Source organism: Bos taurus, chromosome 4, assembly GCF_002263795.3.
Source record: "Bos taurus isolate L1 Dominette 01449 registration number 42190680 breed Hereford chromosome 4, ARS-UCD2.0, whole genome shotgun sequence".
NCBI classification, from domain to species: Eukaryota; Metazoa; Chordata; class Mammalia; order Artiodactyla; family Bovidae; genus Bos; species Bos taurus.
The window spans coordinates 27,483,429-27,506,356 of NC_037331.1; the positions used below are offsets into that span (position 1 = coordinate 27,483,429).

A 22,928-nucleotide genomic window follows, 5' to 3' on the forward strand; every position below is an offset into this window, starting at 1 on the left:
CCACTGTGGTGTGGTTTTTCTCTTCCTAGGTTGGAACAGGCCTTGGAGAAGGATACAATATAAATATTGCCTGGACAGGTGGCCTTGATCCCCCCATGGGAGATATTGAGTACCTTGAAGCATTCAGGTTGGTACTTGTTTCTCTGAAAGTGAAAAAATTAGAAAACAAATGTCCATTGAAACAACATGAAATTCAAGAGAGAAATGTAAATTTCTGACCACGGCAGAGTGGTTAAGGGAGCCATTGTATCAGAGGTCCAAAAAAATGTTTGGTTTGGGGGACCTGAATATTGCTACAAAGACAAGGAATATGAGTATCCAAAAAAGTTACATCAAGACCTAGGTGTAGTTATACAGGTATGTTCACCACTGGCCAGGCATGTTCCTCTTTTATGCCAAAAAAAAAAAGGGAAAAAATTTTATTGAGGAATTCTGGAAAACTCTGCCTATGATAATATATGATGTGATTTAAAATGGACATTAGCATATTGACTGCTCTGGGAGGCCCTTCACTGCCTATTTCACTTTTTTGAACAGGCATTTCCCAAACTTCATTGGGCTATAGAATTTTTTGCACGTATTTTTGCACGTGGCAACTCTTGGCTTTCTTAGTTCCAAGGAACGTTGGCTTAGGCAGTCTTATTCCATCCTCGAGTATTCCATTTCCTTCATAATATGTGTGTTTTCCCTCTGACATTAAAATGGCAGTAGATTAATTGGTTGTTTTCAGTTTCTTTAGAAAATGTAGGCCTTAATTAAAGGGTTTATTAATATATACATTTTGCATTATACTTTTTTTTTCTGAAGAACTTTAAAAAGTAGTTCAAACAAGAAATACAACAAATTAAAAGTTTTTGTTTTGGATATAGTTTCTAAGTCATTTATTCTCTGGTATTAAATTTTTTTTCAGTCTTCAATAAGGTCTCTTTTAAGGAAAAATATCAGATTATGTTAATATATCCCTCACTTGCAAGATTTTAGATTTTAATGGGTTGGTACTGTAGGATTTGAGGTGTTTTGTTTATTTGTAAGCAATAGCAAACAAGTGCATGATAAGAAATTTTTGACCCATTCTTTTTTTCCTAATTTAACATTTATATATAAATTCCGAAGGGAAAAATCCTGTTGATAATGTATCCTAAATACATAGGAAAAGTTTTTAATCAGTGAAGTTTTAATGGGTTTCTGATTATTGTTGCAGAAGTACAACAATACACAGAAGTTGGCCTGTGTATCATGCATACTTCAATTTTTCATTTGAGAGTCACTTTTAATTTGAGAATAGCCTCGGGAAAAATGATAGGAAATTGCTATTTTTAAGAATATTCATTAAAATAAATATATTTGTGTTGATATTTGAGGAAAATTCTACTTCAGATTTGCACTCTGAAAAAATATACACTCATATATCTGTACTCTTTATAGAAAAATAGGTGAGATAAGTTTGTTTATTTGACTTGGATTGTCTGTGATGATACCTTGTGTTCAGTTCAGTCGCTCAGTCATGTCCGACTCTTTGCGACCCCATGAATTGCAGAATGCCAGGCCTCCCTGTCCATCACCACCTCCCGGAGTTCACCCAAACTCTTGTCCATCGAGTCAGTGATGCCATCCAGCCATCTCATCCTCTGTCGTCCCCTTCTCTTCCTGCCCCCAATCCCTCCCAGCATCAAGGTCTTTTCCAATGAGTCAACTCTTCGCATGAGGTGGCCAAAGTTTTAGCTTTAGCATCAGTCCTTCCAATGTTAATTAGTAGTAAAACTAAAAATGTACATTAAAAACCTATAGGGGTTTCAGTATTATAAATTATTTTTGCCTGTATTTGCAACTTAAACACTGTTAATATTTTAAAGATATTTTAATGGGATAATAGACTTTTATATTACATTACGTATGAATTTGTCTGTTTATCAAGTTGACTTTGTAACTTACATGATACATACATTAAGTTCTCAACTTTAGTATGTGATTATATTCATTGGTCTGTAACACAGAGCTATTAGTTTTTTATTATAGTACTATTTGTGGTACTGTACCTTTACATAAGAATAGATCAAGTATTCACAGCATGAAAGGATAATTGCTATTTTGTACGTATTCTCCTATGACAAAGTTAACAGTAGATGAGTTATTTTTTTTAAAGCCCCTTTGAACACAATTTCATTAAATAATGTGAAAATAGATATTAAGCATTGTTGCTCAGTTGCTAAGTCATCTCCAACTCTTTATGACCCCATGGACTGCAGCAAGCAAGGCTTCCCTGTCCTTCACTATGTCCCAGAGTTTGCTAAAACTCATGTCCATTGAATCAATGATGCCATCCAACCATCTCATTCTCTGTCACCCCATTTTCCTCTTAACTCAGTCTTGCTCAGCCTCAGGATCTTTTCCAGTGAGTTGACTCTTTGCATCAGGTGGCCAAAGTATTGGAGCGTCAGCTTCAGCATCAGTCCTTCCAATGGATAAACAGGGTTGATTTCCTTTAGGAATGACTGGTTTGATATTAAGTGTACATTTTTGATTGGAATGGTGATTGAATCAAGTGCTTCTGAAAGCATTTGAATGTCCTGAAGACAGTACCTTCTGTTGCCTGGAAAGAGCAAAGAGCACTTTATTTTAGCAAACTTCTCTGAACTTCCCAGTGTGGTCACCATATCCAGGCTGAATTAGAAGAGAGGCTACATTATTTAGCTCTGCTACAGAAATGTAAAATTGTGACTTTGATGTTTATAGTTATTTAAGAACCAGATTTAATCCATAATAAGTCTATTAATTTTGAACGATACAATTTCTGCTTGCTGCTCAATTTGTATAACTAGAAATACTTGTAAACTGTCCTTGGAGGACTCAAGAAATTTAAGTCCTTAATTCAAAAAATATTCATTGAACGCATAGTATATGCCAGGGACAGTGATGAGCACTTGGAAGTTAGAGTTGATATGCTCTTAGGGAACATAATAAAAGTGGTACTTACTGTTCTAGAGAATAGATGTCCTTAGACATAGAGAGGATAAAATGATGAATTACTTCTGAAAGGTTCTGGGACGCTTTCATCAAGTATTATTCTACTTGTGTTTTCAAAATAAGTGGTAGTTTTCAAGGGGTAAAAGAATTGGACTAAGAAGATTCATACTAGCCAGAGAGAATAGGCTGTGAAAGCGTGAAGTCGTGAAACGATCTTGCTCTGCGGGCTCAAGAGCGTGAGGGTGAGATTGCATGGCAGGTATACAGGTCATACTTCATACAGGCTTTTGCAGGCAAAGAATGCCCATCTCTCTCTCTCTCATCTATCTGTCTATACACACACACACACACACACATATACATATATATATTCCTTTCTAATTTGGGGCACTAGTGTGGCCTCCAGATAAATTTTAGTGTAGTATTATAAGCATATCCTTCTTAATATAATCCATTTTCTAAGTATTGAAAGTGAAGAGCTTTCTGACATCTGTGTGTGGATGTCCAATTACAGAAGTGGGGAGGAAATAAATGGAGTCTTTTCTTTTTTCTAAAGTTTTAATTGTTTCTGGACTGTGATAAGTATCTTTGGAAGAAAAGCCCTGTCTCTCTGAAACTCCATTTATAATAGGATATAAGATAGCTGCTTATTTTACCAGCCAGAATTTCCATACATATTGCCCTTGGGTTGGTCTCTGTTGTGTGTTGTTTTTTTCTGTGGCAAAAAGAAAATTGCAGACAAATTGAACATTTTCTTTTTGCTTTAAGTTTTCTAGATAGTTTTAAAAATGTAATAGAATATATAACATTTCATATCTGGTTCAGATAGCTAGTATTTCTTCTATGCAGTTATTAATATCATTAATTTCTGAATAATTGTAGAATGTGGGAGGAGCAGGGGATGACAGAGGATGAGATGGTTTGATAGCATCACCGACTCAGTGGACATGAATTTGAGTAAACTCTGGGAGTTGGTGATGGACAGGGATGCCTGGTGTGCTGCAATCCATGGGGTCCCAAAGAGTCGGGCACAACTGAGCAACTGAACTGAGGAACTGAACTGATGCTTCAGATTTCTCACAAGTTTTTAAAATCTTCAGTAATATCAAGTATCTTTTAAGTATTTTTTATTAAATAATTATGGGTATTTATATTAAGATCTTACATGGCAGGTTCTCGATTATAGATGTTATGGACATAATGGCTATTTCTTAAGTGGTTTGTATAAGCCACAGAACTACCGTATGGAAGGGCTGTGATGTGGCTCTAAAATCTATACTGTTTCTATCCCACCACACTGCTGTTCTTTTCTGTTGTTCATAAGGTAAAAGACTAAGGTGTGATAAAGCATAGTGAACTTATACTGTAATATAAGACTTCTCCCCATGACCTGAATCACAAATCCCTAGTACTCAGCATGGCAAAGAAGAGCTATTCAATAATTCTGGCTGAGTAAATCAATTAATAGATAAATAATTCAGAAAAGAGGGTAGAATGATACACTACGGTAGAAGCTTTGGAAGCCCCTGAGGGACCTGCATGAAATCTGACTATCTCTTGGTCCCTCAAGGAGTATGCTTTATAAGAACTCTGAGCACTCATTTGCTTGTAACAATTTCAAATGTCTTCTCTTTGTTCAACAAATATTTTCTGAATGCCTGCTTATCAATTTCTGTTCCAGTCACTTCAAAAGACTGTTTTTCTTCCTTATACATAATCACTAAATGAGCGCAGTACACATTTTTTTCTAAAAATTAATTCTTTAAGAGTTATGTAAATATTAAAGTGGTTATCTGTATAAGACCATTTATTTACTTTTGTACAATATTATTAACATATAAGGTACAGGTGCACAGTACAGTGATTCACAGCTATAAGTGTTATACTCTATAGTTATTACAAAATGATGGCTGTGTTCCCCATGTTTTACAGTACATCCATGTACCTTACTCTGTATATAATAATTAAGTGAAGTGAGTGAAAGTCACTCAGTCGTGTCTGACTCTTTGCTACCCCATGGACTCTCCATGGAATTTTCAAGGCCAGAATACTAGAGTGGGTAGCTTTTCCCTTCTCCAGGGGATCTTCTCAACCCAGGGATAGAACCCAGGTCTCCGACATTGCAGGCAGATTCTTTACCAACTGAGCTATCAGGGAAGCTCTGTATATAATAATTCAATTCAGTTCAGTTCAGTCACTCAGTCGTGTCCGACTCTTTGCGACCCCCATGAAGTGCAACACGCCAGGCCTCCCTGTCCATCACCAACTCCCGGAGTTCTCCCAAATTCTTGTCCATCGAGTCAGTGATGCCATCCAGCCATCTCATCCTCTGTCGTCCCCTTCTCCTCCTGCCCCCAATCTCTCCCAGCATCAGAGTCTTTTCCAGTGAGTCAACTCTTCGCATGAGGTGGCCAAAGTACTGGAGTTTCAGCTTCAGCATCAGTCTTTCCAAAGAACACCCAGGACTGATTTCCTTGAGGATGGACTGGTTGGATCTCCTTGCAGTCCAAGGGACTCTCAAGAGTTTTCTCCAACACCACAGTTCAAAAGCATCAATTCTTTGGCGCTCAGCCTTCTTCACAGTCCAACTCTCACATCCATACATGACCACTGGAAAAACCATAGCCTTGACTAGACGAACCTTTGTTGGCAAAGCTTTTGAATATGCTATCAAAGTTGGTCATAACTTTCCTTCCAAGGAGTAAGTGTCTTTTAATTTCATGGCTGCAGTCACTCCCTACCTCTAAATTGCCCCTCTTGCCTCTGTCTCCTGGTAACCACTAGTTTGTTCTCTGTGAGTTTGCTTCTTTTTGGTTGTATTCACTAGTTTATTGTTTTTAGATTCCACATATAAGTGAAACCAGACACTATTTCTTTCTCTGTGAGACATATTTCACCTAGCGTAATGTTCTCCAGGTCCATCCATGTTGCTGCAAATAGCAAAACTTTATGCTTTTCTAACTCCTATCCATTGCATATGTATACCACATCGTCTTTACTCTTTCATCCACCGATGGGCACTTCCATTCCTTCCATATCTTGGCAGTGTAAATAATGCTGCTGTGAACACTGGGGTGCTTGTATCGTTTTGAATTAGTGTTTGGGGATTTTTTGGCTATATACCTGCGAGTGAAATTTCTGGATCATATGGTGTAGGTATGTATGCGTGCATGCTCAGTCATTTTTGACCCTTTGCAACCACCAGGCTCCTCTGTCCATGGCATTTTCTTGGCAAGAATTCTGGAGTGGCTTGCCATTTCCTTCTCCAGGATAGCTCCCCGACCCAGGGATCAAACCCATATCTCCTGCATTGCGGGAAGATTCTTTACTGCTAAGCCACCAGGGAAACCTGGGTCATAAGATAGTTATAGTTTTAATTTTTTGAGAAACTTTCATGTTTTCCACAGTGGTTGAACCAATTTATATTCCCACTAGCAGTGTAGGAGCGTTCCCTTTACTCCACATTCTTGCCAACATTTGTTATTTGTGTTCTTTCAAATGATAGCCATTCTGACAAGTGTGAGGGGATACCTCATTGTGGTTTTGATTTGCATTTCTCTGATGATTAGCAATGTTGAGCATCTTTCCATGCTCATAGTCTGTTGGCCATCTTTATTTCCTCTTTGGAAAAATATTTACTTCTGCCCATTTTTAAATCAGGTTATTTGGGTTTTTGATGTTGAATTGTATGAACTATTTATATATATAAATAGTATGTATAACCTGTTATTTGTCGTATCATTTGCAAATATTTTCTCCCATTCAGTTAGTTTTCTTTTCATTTTGTCATAGGTTTCCTTTGCTGTGCAAAAGTTTTTCAGTTTAATTAGGTCCCTTTTGCTTATTTTGCTTTTATTTCCTTTGCTTTAGGAGATATATCTAAAAAATTGTTATGACTTATGTCTCAGCATATTATGCTTATGTTTTCCTCTGGGAGTTTTATGGTTTCTCACCTTACATTTAGGTCTGTAAACCATTTTGAACTTATTTTTGTAAATGATGTGAGAGGGTGTTCTGATCTTATTCTTTTATATGTAGTTGTCCAGTCTTCCCAGTACTACTTATTGAAGAGACTGTCTTTTCTCCTTTGTATATTCTTGCCTCCTTTGTCATGTTATAGATAAATAAACTGTAAGTGTGTGAGTTTATTTCTGGGCTGTCTGTTCTGTTCTGTTATCTGTCTTATTGTGCCAATGTCATACTGTTTTGATTACTGTAGCTTTTAGCATAGTCTGAAGTCAGGGAGAGTGATTCTTTCAGCTCTGTTCTTCTGTTGCAAGTGTTTTTTTTTTTTTTTTTTAATGTTCAGGCTCTTTTGTATTTCCATACAAATTTAAATTCTTTTTTTCCTGTTCTATGAGAAATGCCATTGGTATTTTGATAGCAATTGCATTGACTTTGTAGATTACCTGACATAGTATGGTAATTTTAACAATATTAATAGTTTGTGCATAGTGGGCGAGAGATAATATGTATCTCACACTTCTAATTGAATCTAGTGAGAAGACATCTACATGTGTTTAAAAAAGTGAGTAGCAATTTCTGATGTAGAAGAAAAAGTCCTTCAAATTATGTATATTTTACTGGATATTGGATAGATAAATAAATGAATGAATGAGTACATGGATGATGGTTTCCTTGGATTTTTAATTGCAAAAAATAAGTACAGGCCCTTTACATTTAGAAGGTACTGATAAAATAGCAAATGTCTCATTTGGCACCCACTGAAGACAAGCTAAGAGAGTAACTTAGATCTATTGATTTGGGTTCCTTAGATGCAAACTTAAAAAGCTGTGATTTTTAAAAAATTACAAATCTCCAAGCCAACGTGTTTATACTCTGTAGCTACCATAATTAATATTTGTTAATGGTAAGAATTTCCAAATACAAAAGGTGTATAAACATCAGGTTTTCAGGCATATTCACCTTTGGGGGAAAACTGCTACCCAGGATGATTCTGCTTCACCAGATTGTCAGAATGCCAACTGAAAATGAGGAAATGAGCAAGTTACCTAACCTAGAAAATATATATTGAGTATGTGTTGTTATTTTATTGTAAAATTCAGTTCAGTTGCTCAGTCTTGTCCAACTCTTTGTGACCCTATGGAGTGCAGCACTCCAGGCTTCCCTGTCCATCACCAACTCCCAGAGCTTGCTCAGACACATCACATGTCCATCAAGTCAGTCATGCCATCCAACCATCTCATCCTCAGCCGTCCCCTTCACCTCCTGCTTTCAATCTTTCCCAGCATCAGGGAGTCTTCCAGTGAGTCAGTTCTTCGCATCAGGTGGCCAAATATTGGAGTTTCAGCTACAACATCAGTCCTTCCAATGAATATTTAGGACTGGTCTCCTTTAGGATGGACTGGTTGGATCTCCTTGCAGTCCAAGGGACTCTCAAGAGTCTTCTCCAACACCACAGTTCAAAAGCATCAATTCTTCGGCACTCAGCTTTCTTTATAGTCCAGCTTTCACATCCATTCATGACTACTGGAAAAGCCATAGCCTTGACTAGACACACCTTTGTTGGCAAAGTAACGTCTCTGCTTTTGAATATGCTGTCTAGGTTGGTCATAACTTTTCTCCCAAGAAGCAAGTGTCTTTTAATTTCATGGCTGCAGTCACCATCTGCAGTGATTTTGGAACCCAAGAAAATAAAGTAAGACACTGTTTCCGTTGCTTCGCAATCTGTTTGCCATGAAGTGATAGGACTGGATGCCATGATCTTAGTTTTCTGAATGTTGAGTTTTAAGCCAACTTTTTCACTCTCTTCTTTCACTTTCATCAATAGATTCTTCTTTACTTTTTACATAAGGGTGGTGTCATCTGCATATCTGAGTTATTGATATTTCTCTCGGCAATCTTGATTCCAGCTTGTGCTTCATCCAGCCTGGCATTTCACATGATGTATTCTTCATATCTTTTCATTGGCTTATGAAGTGTCTCTATTTAGTCAAAATATTTTTCTGTTGCAAATATAGCCTTTGTTAAAATACTTTGACCAAATAACCAATAGAATGTTTAAAAAGTAGCGTATTTGTTATGCAGGCAAAGCCGCTGAATCAGTTGAGCATATACGAAGAGTCAGAACAGCCTGTATCTGTTTCTGTTGTCTTTGGTTTGCACCAGTTTGCTTTAGTGATATAAGCAAATTTAAAATCCATTAATACAAAACTGTGATTTGAAACTTGACTAGATCGCATATCTGTTCTCAGTTCATGAGTCACACTGTCAATTCTGTTCTAGATGCAGTGTCTTTAAAATAGAGCTTACTATGATTTCTTCCCCTTTTGTGGCAAAAATAGAACAATATGCATTTAAAATTTAACTTGAGAGCAGATAATAGAGCCCTTAGTTGTCATATTTACAGAGCAGCTATTCCTCAGACAACTAGTTAGCATAACTAGTGGTTGAATTTACCATGAAATGATAGTAGATAATTTTGAGCAGGGCATATAAATAAGAACAATATTTTATTTTACCTTATTTTATCAAACACAACATTACTGCTCTAACTAATTTTAGAGCTGCTGCTGCTGCTAAGTCACTTCAGTCATGTCTGACTCTGTGTGACCCCACAGACGGCAGCCCACCAGGCTCCCCTGTCCCTGGGATTCTCCAGGCAAGAACACTGGAGTGGGTTGCCATTTCCTCCAGTGCATGAAAGTGAAAAGTGAAAGTGAAGTCACTCAGTCGTGTCCACCCCTCAGTGACCCCATGGACTGCAGCCTTCCAGGCTCCTCTGTCCATGGGATTTTCCAGGCAAGAGTACTGGAGTGGGGTGCCATTGCCTTCTCCAAATTTTAGAGCACTGACTTCTAAATGGTCTTGTCATATGCAGAGACTAAAAGAGTTTGCTTAATTCTGAGAAATGAGAGAATATCTTAGTAAATATTTCTGTCCTCTCGTTGATAATGACAACTAAGTACATATTTTATGGCTATTGTTCTTATTTTTATCATATTTTAGTGAAGTTTATTGCTGAGAGAATGAAAAATAAAACTATTATAAGATAACATAATGATAATAACATAGTAACATAGAACATTCATTGAGGACTTAACATTTGTTAGTTGCTCATTTCTTTTCATCTTTACAAGTTGTTGAATTAAGTGCTGCCAGTTTCCAGATGGGGACACGAAGTCCCCTTTGAGTTTTGGTAGGTTTCCTGATGTCACATAGCTGGTTAATGGTGATCAGGGATTGTGTGTCAAAAAGTGTGAGTATAGAGACAGTACTTCTTGGCCCTAAGTTAAAAACTATAATTCCTCTGTCAAGCTTCCCTGATAGTTCAGTTGGTAAAGAATCTGCCTGCAATGCAGGAGACCCAGGTCCTATTCCTGAATTGGGAAAATCCTCTGGAGAAGGGAAAGGCTACTCACTCCAGTATTCTGGCCTAGAGAATTCCAGAGTCTGTGGTTGCAGAGAGTCAGAGATAACTGAGCAACTTTCACTTTCACTTCCTCTGTTAAGAGTAGGGGTTACAGAACAATAATAAAGAGAGAAATTCTTTGCCAATGCATTTTAGTCTATCTAGCATTTATCTTTCACATTTAAATTGGTAATACTATTTTAAAATTGAAAATAATTCCTAGATTCTCACTATCCTTGTATCATATACTAATTCCAAGCCACTTCTCTCTGTGCCCTTCCTCATGTCCACACTAAGAGCCTATCAAATAAAACTCATTTAATTTTTCTTCTTTTTGATAACCAGACTGTTTACAATGGAGAATGTATTTTTTCCTTTTTTATTAAAATAGTTTTTTCATTATTTACATATTTAGACATTTTTGAAATGGGTATGTGATTGAACTTGAGAAAACCCAAATTAAATTTTAATAGATGGATAAATGAACACTTAGATCCAACTTTGAAATAAAAAATGATTTGTTGTCATCTAAAAATCATACTCAATACTGCAGAATTGATTTGGGGTCTTATTTTGTCTATAAGAACTGTGGTTGATGCTTCACGGTCTTCAAATGGATTTTCAATTGCTAATGACAACCAAATATATTATGCTCATGATAGTATGTATTTTCCCAAGGATGTTGAAGACATTTTGGGAAAGAGGGTGGAATTTCTTGAAACAATTTGCCAATATGAAATACTGTACATATCAAATTGGCCCTACTACCATCTTTCCCAGACCATTTATCATAGCTCACAAATCAAGCCCACATTTTCTTTTTCTGAAAGACTTGGCTAATAAAGAAGATGTGGACTTCAAATCTGAACTTGTCAGTCAATCTTGGGAACAAAGCAGTAATGATTTTCATCTATTGATATTTTATTTCAGTGAAGAGCAATACATACGAAATTACTGTTGGAGTGACCTACAGTTTTACTCATTGTCCAGATTCTGTTCTTTATATTCTGCATGTAGAGATGTTTCAAGAAGTTTTATCAGAACAGGTCAGAAGAAAAAGATCCATAGGAATAAATTTTAGAAAGCTGTCAGGACTATCTGCTCTTTAGTTTCAGCAGTAAGTATAGTTTAAGAACATTTTTCCTCTTTCATCTGTGCAACATATTGTACCAATTTTCATCAAAAAATTACAATTTCTATAGGTGTGTGTCTCTAGATACCCTTAGAATTTTGCTCTTTGACCTTCGGAGTAAATTGATCTTATGCACACCTGTCTTCCTTGGGAAACTTGCAAACTTCATTTTTGAGTTGAGCATCAAAGAGAGATGATATTATTAGACAGTATAGAACTCAGGTAAAAAAAAAAGTCCAGGAAGTATCTTGAAGTGCTTGAAGTTTTGAAATGTGAATTGTATTCTCTTTTGTGAACTATTTAAAATAGTTCAAATGCAAGATACTTTTTATTATTATTTTGAAAGATCAGCTGTAAAAATTTTAAGCAACATTTTCCCTTCTGACTTAGAACAGTTTTAAATCCAGAAATTTCCAGGAATTTGTATAGCAATTATACACTTTTCTAACTAATAAGGACTAATTAAGAGAGTAGCTATATTCTATTAACTTTACCCTAGCACTTCTTTCTAAGAAAGAAAGTAATTTGCGTGACTGGAAACAATTTGTTTTTATTTTAAGGATGGAACAGTGGATTACAAAACCCTTGCCTTGCACAAAATCCTCCCAACATATGTGTAATACTCAGAGATATCAGGAAATGAAAGCTTTCCACGAAATAGTATTGTGAAGCTTTCTAGGCCAGAAATAGCACATCTTTTGTACTGTCAAGCAGCGCAGATCAATTCATCAGTTTAAATCATCTCATCTAGTAATGATGGACTTGGTATGCAGTTAATTACAATATGACATAGCCAGAATGGAAGGTACATATAATTAATGGACTGTGAAGTCATACTTTTTATTTTCACAGTTTTAGTGAATATTTTAAGATTATACTTCATTTACTGGTAAGATAAAGCCAAATAAAAGTTACTTATCCTGTATTTCAATGAACTGATTTTATTTATTGAACTATATTTATTATTTATTAACTAAATTTCAATGCCTTTTGTTCTTCATGTGTTTTCTTGAAAGTGAATAATTTGCCTTCATTTCCATGGTTTTACACCTAAAGTTTACTAAAGCTAAATTTATTGAGAGGACAAATGATGTGAGAAAAGAAAGAGAACTTTTGTTTTAGTGTACCATAAATATGAATTTTTAGTCCCTTTTCTGAACTAGATAGATATAATGTTTACTAATAGAAATTTACTATGTAACTTTTCCAAGCAGAAGAGTCCACTTTGGGAAATGTCTGTTCATTAGAAAGTCTGTGTGAATATTACCCGAGGTGCAGGACTGAAGTTTACATAATTTTCTTGTAGGCATGACTCTCAGATAGTAGTCCAGATCTTTGTATGACATCGGATATCTGAATGATTGATAGATAATTTTCCATATTTCATCCCAGTGATTTGATGTCATGTAGATGAAGCTTATAAATCAACATTCGTTCCTATAAGTGTAGACATTTAAACTCCTCTGGCAACTCTATAAAAGGTTGAGGATGTGCCCTTGTATATTTCACAAATATGTCCATCTTTCTTAAGGATACTACAGTCCTGGATATTTGTTGTCTTAACATGTTCTGCTCCAAAGAGCAGTATTGTTGTTGTGAAGCCGGATGGAGAGCAGCAGACTTCTAGACTGAGTAAATTCTTATGGGAAAGGCTCAGCAAAGAAACATTCTTGGCATTATAATTCATATTTTGTAATTTGAAAAGTGACTGGGAGAGGAATTCCCTGGCTGTCCAGTGGTTAGGACTGTGCACTTCTACTGCAGGGGCACAGGTTTGATCCTTAGTCAAGGAACTAAGATCTTGCAAACCATGCAGTGTGGCCAAAAAAAAGGTGAGGGGCATGGAGGAGGGAAGATGAATGACTGAGTCACCTTTCAGTCTTAGCAGAATTTTAAATCCATCTGTCTGTCAACTTGGGCATATTTTGCATACCAAAGCAAGTACAGAAATAGCCATCAAGAAAATAACCTCTTTGTATTAAAGATATATAATATTATATTTGAAAACAGAATATTGATTCATCCAGGATGTGTATTTTTTTGTTGGTTCCTAACTCCTTGAAATTAAAGCAATATTGGAGTTACTGAATTTCAGAAACAAATGAGCATTTTTATTCAAAGAGTAGTCAGAGGCAAGAATATGAAGAGGAGTTTATTTACAATCCAGAGCAAGAATGAAGCTGGCACAGATTTATAATTTAAAAGTTTTATAACCCAAAGAAAGCTTGATGACTTGATCCTCTCTGCTTTCGGTTTCAGAAAAAGTCTCTTCAAGTTGCTGCCTTGAGCCTCTGACTTTGCTTTGTGTACCCGAGTCTTCTCCCTTTTACAAGTTTCTGATACTCTCACTTCCCTTTTATATTCCAGAACTTCTAAATTGAAAATACATTTGCAGAAATTATTCAGTGATGCCTTCCTCTCCGGTAAATATAATTATTCCAAGTGTGACTCAGCAGATGAAAGAGGCAGGGACAGAAATAAAATCTGGGGATGTCATGTTTTAATTGATTTAGTTTAAAGTTATTTGATTAAATTGTAAATTACTCAGAAAACTGAAGTCTGTCAGAAGCTTAATATATTCCCTTTAGTTTAGTTATTTGAGGATATGACAATTGATACAAATCAAATGTAGGATCCAAATGGAAAATATTTAATTATGAAAGAAGGATCAGTCACCTGTTACTATGGTTTGTTGTTGTTGTTGATTAGTTGCTAAGTCATGTCCTACTCTTTTGCGATCCCATGGACTGTAGTCCGCCAGGCTCCTCTGTCCATGGGATTTCCCAGGCAAGAATACAGGAATGAATTGCCATTTTCTTCTCCAGGGGTTCTTCCCAACCCAGGGATTGAACCCACATTTCCTGCATTGGCAGGCCGATTCTTTACTGCTGAACCACCAGGGAAGTTTACTAGTTAGTTACTAGTTAGTTTTACTAGTAAACACCTGTTAGTTTACTAGTGTCAGTTTTTTGAAAGTAAGCAAATTAGCATATTGTATGTCTTCTAAAAAAAAGCAGTGATATGTCTAATATAGATATATAGGCATAATGTTTGACATAGTTCTCTAAACATGCTTTTGAAAAAATTAGGATGTAAACAGATCCTCCCACTGTCAGAGCCAAATGTGAAATCCTGTACCAAGTTTGAAGGGCTTATTAGGCCCACTTTAAAATTTTGTTGTTTTATAATAACTTTGGAAAAGTGTATTGTTCCTTGTAAAATACCCACATGTTCTCCTTTGGAATGGCTCCAGACTATAACTGAACCACGAGGTTGCCCCCTGTTGCTTTATGTATTGTTTAATTGTCTGCCTTTGGTGGATGTTTTTATTAAAAGCCTATTATTTAGGATAAGACCAAAGTGTCATTTTAAGAACAGCAGAAGCAGAATCGCTCCATCCCATAGTTCTTTTTCATAGGTGTGTTAGTGAACACTGGATGCCGCTAATGAGCCTGCCAGCATTTTTTTTTTCTTGTAATACTTCAAAAAGAGCAACAACAACAACAAACACAACGCCAGATTTTTTATTTTCCTCCCATAAAACATGACTGCACTGCCCAGAAGAGCTGTGAGTTTGCATGGCCGTGCCCAGGCCGGTAGGGTGAGAGGAGTCTGTCTGCTCTGCGTGTTCACCCGCTGCTCTGCCTGTGTGTTGGTCCTGGAGGAGCTATGCTGGAGTTGCGTGCACTTTGGTGCACAGGGCCAGGTTCTGCCCGAGGAGCTTAGGGGGCAGGGAGGGCTTCCTGGGGTGTTCACCAAACCCATGTGTGCACAGCTCTGAAGTAAGTTCTCAAAGTCCTCTCCCTTCCCACAATCCAGTTGTAAGATAAGTATCATTCTGAAGTTCTCAGATCACTCTGCATATAAATTAGGTCTGGAAAAAATGTTTAACTTAATGATCCTAATTCTAAATGTTCTCCCTGAATATTTTCTTCTCTGAAGTGGCATCATCATATCACTCACTGACTTCTCAGAAGTGGGCTCTGGAAAGAATTCAGTGTTCTCTAGCAGGTCCTTGCCACAAAGAGCAAGCAAGAATTCGATTAGTCTTCTTCCCAAGCCAGTCTTCATGACTGTGACCCACCCTTAGGCAAAAAAAAAAAGAAAAACTTGGAGACACGGTACCTTGATACCATTTCTAGGACTTAAATGATCTCATTAAATTCCAATGCTAGATATCATGTTGACATTTGAGGAAATATGATTATTGACAAGATGTAAGCCTGTTATACACTATATCACTTCAAAAGGAGAAGGGCCATTAGGCCATAATTACATCAGAAACAGTATACACATTTGGCTGGTTTATAAACTGTCACTTTCAGAAGTACCAAGACATATAAAAGTCTCCAAAGGTTCCATTATGGCCCTATTTCCAACAGTATTCTCTGACAAACTAAATAAATTACTGCATGTATTGGACCTTTGAGGCTTGGGGCAAAGAATGGAAAAATTATTTACAAAAGCTTGAAAATATTTAATCACTAAGGCAGGGGGGCAACGGTGTTTTAATTAGCAGGTCCTCGGGCCATTGGCTGACTGGAGGCTTTCTCAAACAACCACACAAATGCACTGAATAGCTGTTTGCCAGCCTTAGGGTCAGGCCTGAGATGAAACAGATAAGATAATTGGCTCTAATGAAATCCAGAAGGCCTTGGCTTTCTTGTTTGAGCTTGGATTTGAAAAGTGCGTGTGGAAGTGAGGCTTAATTCAAACCAGAACTGAGCTAGGCCCGTTTCTCAGTGACTTTGATATTGTTTGAAGTTCTAAAAGTGTTCGCCACACCACTAGCCTGCTGGGCTGGGCCTCCCTGGTACCCTTAATTACTGAGCTTTATTGCTGACTTTACTACACAGGAAAGGGGCCATTATATGTTCCATCAACATCAGCTCTTCTCAGATTGGAGGAAAGGGCAGGGTTAAAGGCCACTGTAGGAAGGCAGAAACTTCACTTTGAGGTAGTCAGATCGTTTACCAGTGTTGGGTTTCACCGTTTTGCGCATACATTCCTTACAACACAGAAGCCCGATTTCCATTTTTTAAACAAGTGATTACTTTTCAAAACATTTTTGTTTGTGCCTGTTTTTTGCAGAGAGGACATTTATTTTTAGGGGCTGATATGGTTGCACCTGATATATTGAAGGGAGAAAAAAAAAAAAAAAAACCGCCACACTCCCCAATTAATCATCCCACCAGAAAAGTCTGGGTGGATTCTGTAATAATGAGGATTATTATTAATGCCCCTTTGAAGTGGAAATAAGTGAGGAACCCTCCTATGGTGTGAAAGTTGTTTTGACACCCTGAGGAATAAAGACCCCTCAGGAGACTCTACAAAATTAAACCCCAGCTTCTAGAGTCTCTCACAGAGGGGTGAGACAAAAGTGCTCTCAATCTAGTTCGAAGCCAAGAAGCAGAAACTAGGAGATCTCCCTCTTAGGGGTTGGCTGCAGAGTCCCCAAGGCTTCTGTCCTCTCCAAGCTTGCTGCTGCTCTGTAGCTTTTTGTCTATTTGGTAAAGACGTGTTATGCATCTTAACAAACTAAGAACTGTTCAACCCTTAGCCCTTGTGATAGGGGGAATCTAGTCGTGCTAGAAAGCCAAAGGACATGGAGTTCAGGCCTGCTTCCTGTCCCGCTTATCACCTCTTGGGTAGGAAAGGCATGAGCGATACCATCTGAGTGTGCTCTTTTTGAAATAAAAACTTGACTGTTTTTCCATTATTTATGTTAGTTTGACATGAATGAGTTCCAATCTCACGCATGATGCTGGGGACCATTCAGCCGGTGCTCCTGTCTGAGTGTTCTTATACACAGGCTCCGCTGGACACACTCTCCGCACGGGTGAGAGACCATACGGAGAGCCCAGGGAATCAGTATTGAGAAGACGGGACTGTGAGCCTTCACTTCCTAACCTCCTAAGAGAAATGAAGGGGACCTTGACAGACTTTTCTTGTCAGTGATGAACAAGATGTCAACTCAGATCAAAGGGAGGAGAGTCGTAGGGTATTCAGCTAATACAAAATGTATGTTTTTATTAAGCAGTGTTATTGACTGAACGCCTTTGTCCTCCCACACCCCCCAATTTCATGTTGATGCTCTATGCCCCACCCCCTTGTGATGGTATTTAGAGATAGGCCCTTTGGGGAAGTAATTAGGGTTTAAATGAGGTCCCTAGACCAGGGCCCTGGTCTGATGAGATTAGTGTCTTTATAAGAAGAGACACCATAGGATTTTCTGTCTCTCTCCCCCTGGATGCGCCACCAAGGAAAGGTGCTCTCTGTGAGCACTTGGCGAGATGGTGGCCCTCTGCAAGCCAGAGAGAGAACTCTCAACAGAATGCAACCTAGATGGTACCCTGACCTCAGACTTTCAGGCTCCAGAATTGTGAGAAGATAAGTTTTTGCTGTTTAAACCACTCAGTCTACGGTATTTTGTTATGGTGGCCGAGGCAGAGTACTACAGGGGCCCCAAGGATCTGGGGAAACAGTTCAATTATGGCTCTAAATTTGAGGCATCAGCAAAAGTATTTTCCACACTACTGTCTGCTAAAACTATACACAGAAGACATTAATAAGCACTTCTCACCAATAAGTAATGTCGTTTGGTAAAAAAATCTCCTCTTGATAATTTGCAAAAGCATATTAAAGACTTTTAGAATTGCAGTAGTAAGGAAGTCTTAGATTATTTAACACGTTTCTTCAAATTACTTGAGCGTGAAATTCTCCACTCCCCCAGTTTCTTTTCCCGCAAATAACTGTAAATATTACAGAAACTAGCATTCCACAGTTTGAGAAATCCTGATATACAGGGAGCAAATTTAGCTGGCATGTTAGACAGTTCATTGTTAGTTAAATAAACGTGAGAATAGAAAATAAGTATATCAATACTTTAGATTCAAGCAATCTAATAAAAATAACTGTAATATATTGCATAATATACAATAAAATATTTTATTATCACATACACTGAGCACTTGGGTGAGCGATATTCCACAGACTGTCTTCTCCATTTCCTACTGGTTGCTTCCAGATGGTTCTTAGATAACACATGGTTATAAAGACAAAGAAGGAAGGAGAAACAGAAGATCAACAAGAGAGGAAAAAGGGGAAAGAGGGTCAGTTTCCTTTGATATCACTGTTAAATCATCCAGTGAATTTTCTTAGGGTAACGTTACTGCCATTCAAAATTATAGCAAATTGGTGATATTTTACAGTCATTGTGTATATTTTGTTTCAGTGTAACTATGTGAGCATATTTCCCAAACTTATTAGATGAGATGTGACACATTAAATGCATGGATTTGTTTTTTTTAAAACTCTTACAATTGGCAACTAATTGCAAGGTGAACATCTAATTGGTTTTATGGGTAAATCCATTTATGGACTTACAGAATAGTAAAACCCTCATTTTGTTATTCATGGCTACATTCTGCTGAGGAGGAAAAGGGGAAAATTAGTTTGTCTTTATTTCAATAAGGGGAGAGTTTCAATTAAGTAAATACCCTTCATGATAAGAAAGCACACCCTGAAATAACACAGTAAGAGTTTAACTACATTACTTCTCCTGGTTAAAAAAGAAACTGGCTCTGGGGATCCTATAGTATCATGATGTGGTAATGTCATCTTGTTTCCAAAGATAATATTACTAGACGTACACATGTCCTGAACTTTAGCAAACCACTGCTCTGGTTATCACATATTTATTCAGATGATAATTACAGTTATCAGGGCAATAAATCGGCAAAGTCCTTCATCATTTTCTTAAAATGTTCTTTTGTTTTACTGCATGTTTAAATGTTCAATCAGTGTCTTTAGGTTGTCCACATAGGTTGAATTATATAAGTGAAAGAAAACCCAAATAAAAGCACAAGCATAAGCCAAAAAATTATTTATATCAAAGCATTCAGAAGTCATAAATAGCATTATGACATACAAGCCTTCATGACATTTAACCGATTCAAAAAAAAAAAAAAAAGGAGAAAATACTTTTCTTGAATAACAGAACAATGTAGCTTTCCTTGGCTGAACTGATCCTGATTCCAATATGCCAAGTATGGGATGAGCGTGGGGAATGTGGTGTGGCTAGAAGACGCAGTGATATAGGCTCTTGTGCTGGGAGAGGTAGAAGTGTGACATCTCTCATCCCAAAATGACTGTTGAGGGAAGTTTTCCTTAGAATAAACCTGCAGAATACTTTTCCTCCATGAATCATCAATAACTACTTCCCGGGCCCAACATTAAAAGAAGGATCTTTCTTCCCAAAGCTCAAAAGCCCTGTTTCTGTTTTGTTTGTCTTCAAACATCCATATGAATTGGACAAGATACCTAGAAAGGTCACACAGGAAGTTAGAGTCAGGGCTAGAACAAAAGGTTGGGTGTTCCTTACCATTAATTCTGGAGAAGGAAATGGCAACCCCCACCAGCGTTCTTGCCTGGAGAATCCCATGGACAGAGGAGCCTGGCAGGCTACAGTCCATGGAGTCACAAGAGTTGGACACGACTTGGCGACCAAACCACTACCATCACCATTAATTCAGAATGGGAATCCAAGTATATTCCCAAGACGAACATGAATGGATTTAGAAATGTACTGGGAAGAAAGCAGTTTTTGTGGTCACGGGAGCTTCATTTTGCCCAGCAGTGGCTCACCTCTCTGCTCTCACCAGATTTCCACCAGTAGGACCTGGGCTGCAGTGTCTGCCCACTCTTTCTCTAGTGCTTGGCTTTATTATCTATTAGTAATGACCATCCTTTTTTGCTTTCTCATGAAATGCATTTTTAATTTTCAAAGGGTACAAGTGAAAGATTAAGGTCTAATATGTAATTTTCTGAAATGTTAGTTTGTGTGCTGACTTATATTTCATTGCCCAATCAACCTTTTAAAATTTCATTAACATCAAATGTTGGTAATTAGCTCTGTCTTTTAAAATGTATTTATGAAAGCAAACCATTTTCCATTTTCTTCCTTGTACAAAAACATCAGCTCAGAGTCGGTTTCCTGCATCCTCAGATTCATTAGACTTTCTTCTTCCTCTTTTATAATACAGCACCAACCACTCACCAGTGCTTCTTCCCTTCTGGTGGGCAGGTATATGCCTATGGGGGAAATACCGTAGAAACTGAGGTTTATTGGAAACTTATTCCCAGATAAAACTCTCCCAACCTGACTGCTGAGGGGTAAAAAAATGGCACAGCTCTGTTCTTAATGCCCAATTTCTTAGTTCAGCCTTTGGCACTTGAGGATCTGCCATGGGTATGGATGTGCAGAAAGTTGCCTTACAAGTAACTGACCTACTGTGGGCTCATCTCTGGGCTATTCTGCAGAAGTAGTCAGCGTTTTCCTTGGAGAAGTATACAGTTTTAGCTGTGAGTGAAAATTCCCATAAGACAGAGAATCAACAAAGCATAAAGTATGAACCCTGCAGTAGGAGAACCCAGATAAGGGAGGGGGATGCTTCACCAAGTAGCACCTACTTCTGAGGTGTTTAAGGAAGGAGAGTTTCATACAGTGGAGGTGTGCTCTCATTTCTACTCAGAATCAGACCCCAGTTGATGGGTCTTGCTCAATCTTGTACAATTATGAGTACTTTCTTTCAGAGAAAGAATACCAAGGGGAAAAAATGTGAAAATAGGTATAAGGCCTTGGAAAGCATTATTGTGAATGAGGGACTGAAAATTTATCTTCTTAGTTTGATGATAAATATAGTTTGGTTTATTTAACCCTAACACCTTGTATTGCCTTCATTTAGAATGAAACAGTGTACAACATTATCATGTAATGAGTCTCAGGTAAAGTTAGTGGCTAATCTAGCTAGGGGCGGGAAGCAGAGAGACTCTACAAAGGTGGAGGATTTCTTAGAGAAACTGCACTGACGGAGGATGGTCCTGACATAAAAATTCAAATGGCATTCATTTTTCATCCTAGGACACATGCCAAGGAGATCAAGGTAAAGGATTGTTTTCCTCCCTCTTTCCACTGTAAAAAGGCAGATATTTTTTCTAAATAAAGGATCCATCAAGGGAAAATAATGAAGTCAGTTCCAACAAATCAAAGTGTGGGCAGGGTGAACAGGCAATGTTTACATGGGAAGCACACACTTTTCTGTTGGTTTTGGTGTGAAGGGTCTGCACCTGTTTGTGAACATGTTCAAAATCTGGACTGAGGCAAGTCCCTGAGCTGGTCTGGCTCCGGCTTTGCTCCTAAGGGGTAGGTTACTTTAATGCAGTTCATGTGTAGAGTGTTTTATCTCAAGCAGAGTGATTTATGTTAATGAAATGAAACAGAGAAAATACCCTGGACATCCTAGTCTCCTTTTAAAAATATTAAATAAATATGTCCAGTACTTTTGTATAATTATATTTATTAAAACAAATGGAAGACTTCCAATATGCTCCAGAATAAATTTGTAGGTGACCCTGGGTAGGGTTAAGTCCATTAGAAAAAAAAAAACAAAAACATGAGTTTGAGATTCCTTACCAATTCTGAAAATTCTAAAGAGCCATTAAGATCAGACAATGAGCACTAGTTCTAAGCCAATTTATTCTGTAACTTTGAATATTCTTTTATGTGGATTCTGAAAATTTAGTCCCCAAATCCTGACTCTTGAAACATATTCAGAGCATCTTTATAAAATCTGATATAAAACCTCCTTAACTATCTCTTTGGAAATTAAATATATATCATATTTACTTTTAAAAGTATCTCTTTGAAAATGTTACAGTTTAAGAGTTTACTTTCTAATGTTTAACAGTTCTTACTAATATGCTGCTAAGTTGCTTCAGTCATGTCCGACTCTGTGTGACCCCATAGACGGCAGCCCACCAGGCTCCCCCATCCCTGGGATTCTCCAGGCAAGAACACTGGAGTGGGTTGCCATTTCCTTCTCCAATGCATGAAAGTGAAAAGTGAAAGGGAAGTCGCTCAGACATGTCTGACTCTTAGCGACCCCATGGACTGCAGCCCACCAGGATCCTCCATCTGTGGGATTTTCCAGGCAAGAGTACTGGAGTAGGGTGCCATTGCCTTCTCCATCTTACTAATATAGAACTACTCATTTTAATTGAACTTTCAAAGCAACAGAAAGACTCTCCAACTCTTAGATATCAGTAGTGTACATTTACCTATCCTATAAAACATTGCTATGTAATTAAGTATATGGAAATCAATTAGTCAAATGAATAGAACTTTAAAAAAAAAATCAGTTGATTAAAATTTTTCTCAGAAGTTACCTAACTGAAAAAGCATTAAAGAATAATTTATATGTCTGGTTGTCTTAACTGCAGATTGAATTGTAATTTATCTAGCCCATTTTGATATTTAGAAGAATCAGAATTAGCCAAGGGAAAAGTTTATTTGCTATGAACATGTTGACATAGTTTTAATTCCACTAGTATGAGTAAATAGTAATCTATCTTTGGAAGACTTTTTAAAGTAAAGATAAAACCCAATAAAATTTGTGTTTT

At 37.4% G+C, this 22,928-nt stretch overlaps 1 protein-coding gene across 8 annotated transcripts in view; it reads left to right on the forward strand.

Moving 5' to 3' along the window:
• HDAC9 (histone deacetylase 9) overlaps positions 1-22,928 on the forward strand; it is a 988,950-nt gene that overhangs the window by 798,304 nt on the left and 167,718 nt on the right. For all 8 annotated transcript variants that reach the window (XR_009494194.1, XM_059885810.1, XM_059885813.1 and 5 more), the window contains one exon: positions 30-127. Coding sequence is in view for 7 of the 8 variants with exons in the window: in XM_059885810.1 (XP_059741793.1) it covers positions 30-127 (98 nt within the window). In the remaining variant the exon portion in view is untranslated. The remainder of the gene's footprint in view (positions 1-29; positions 128-22,928) is intronic.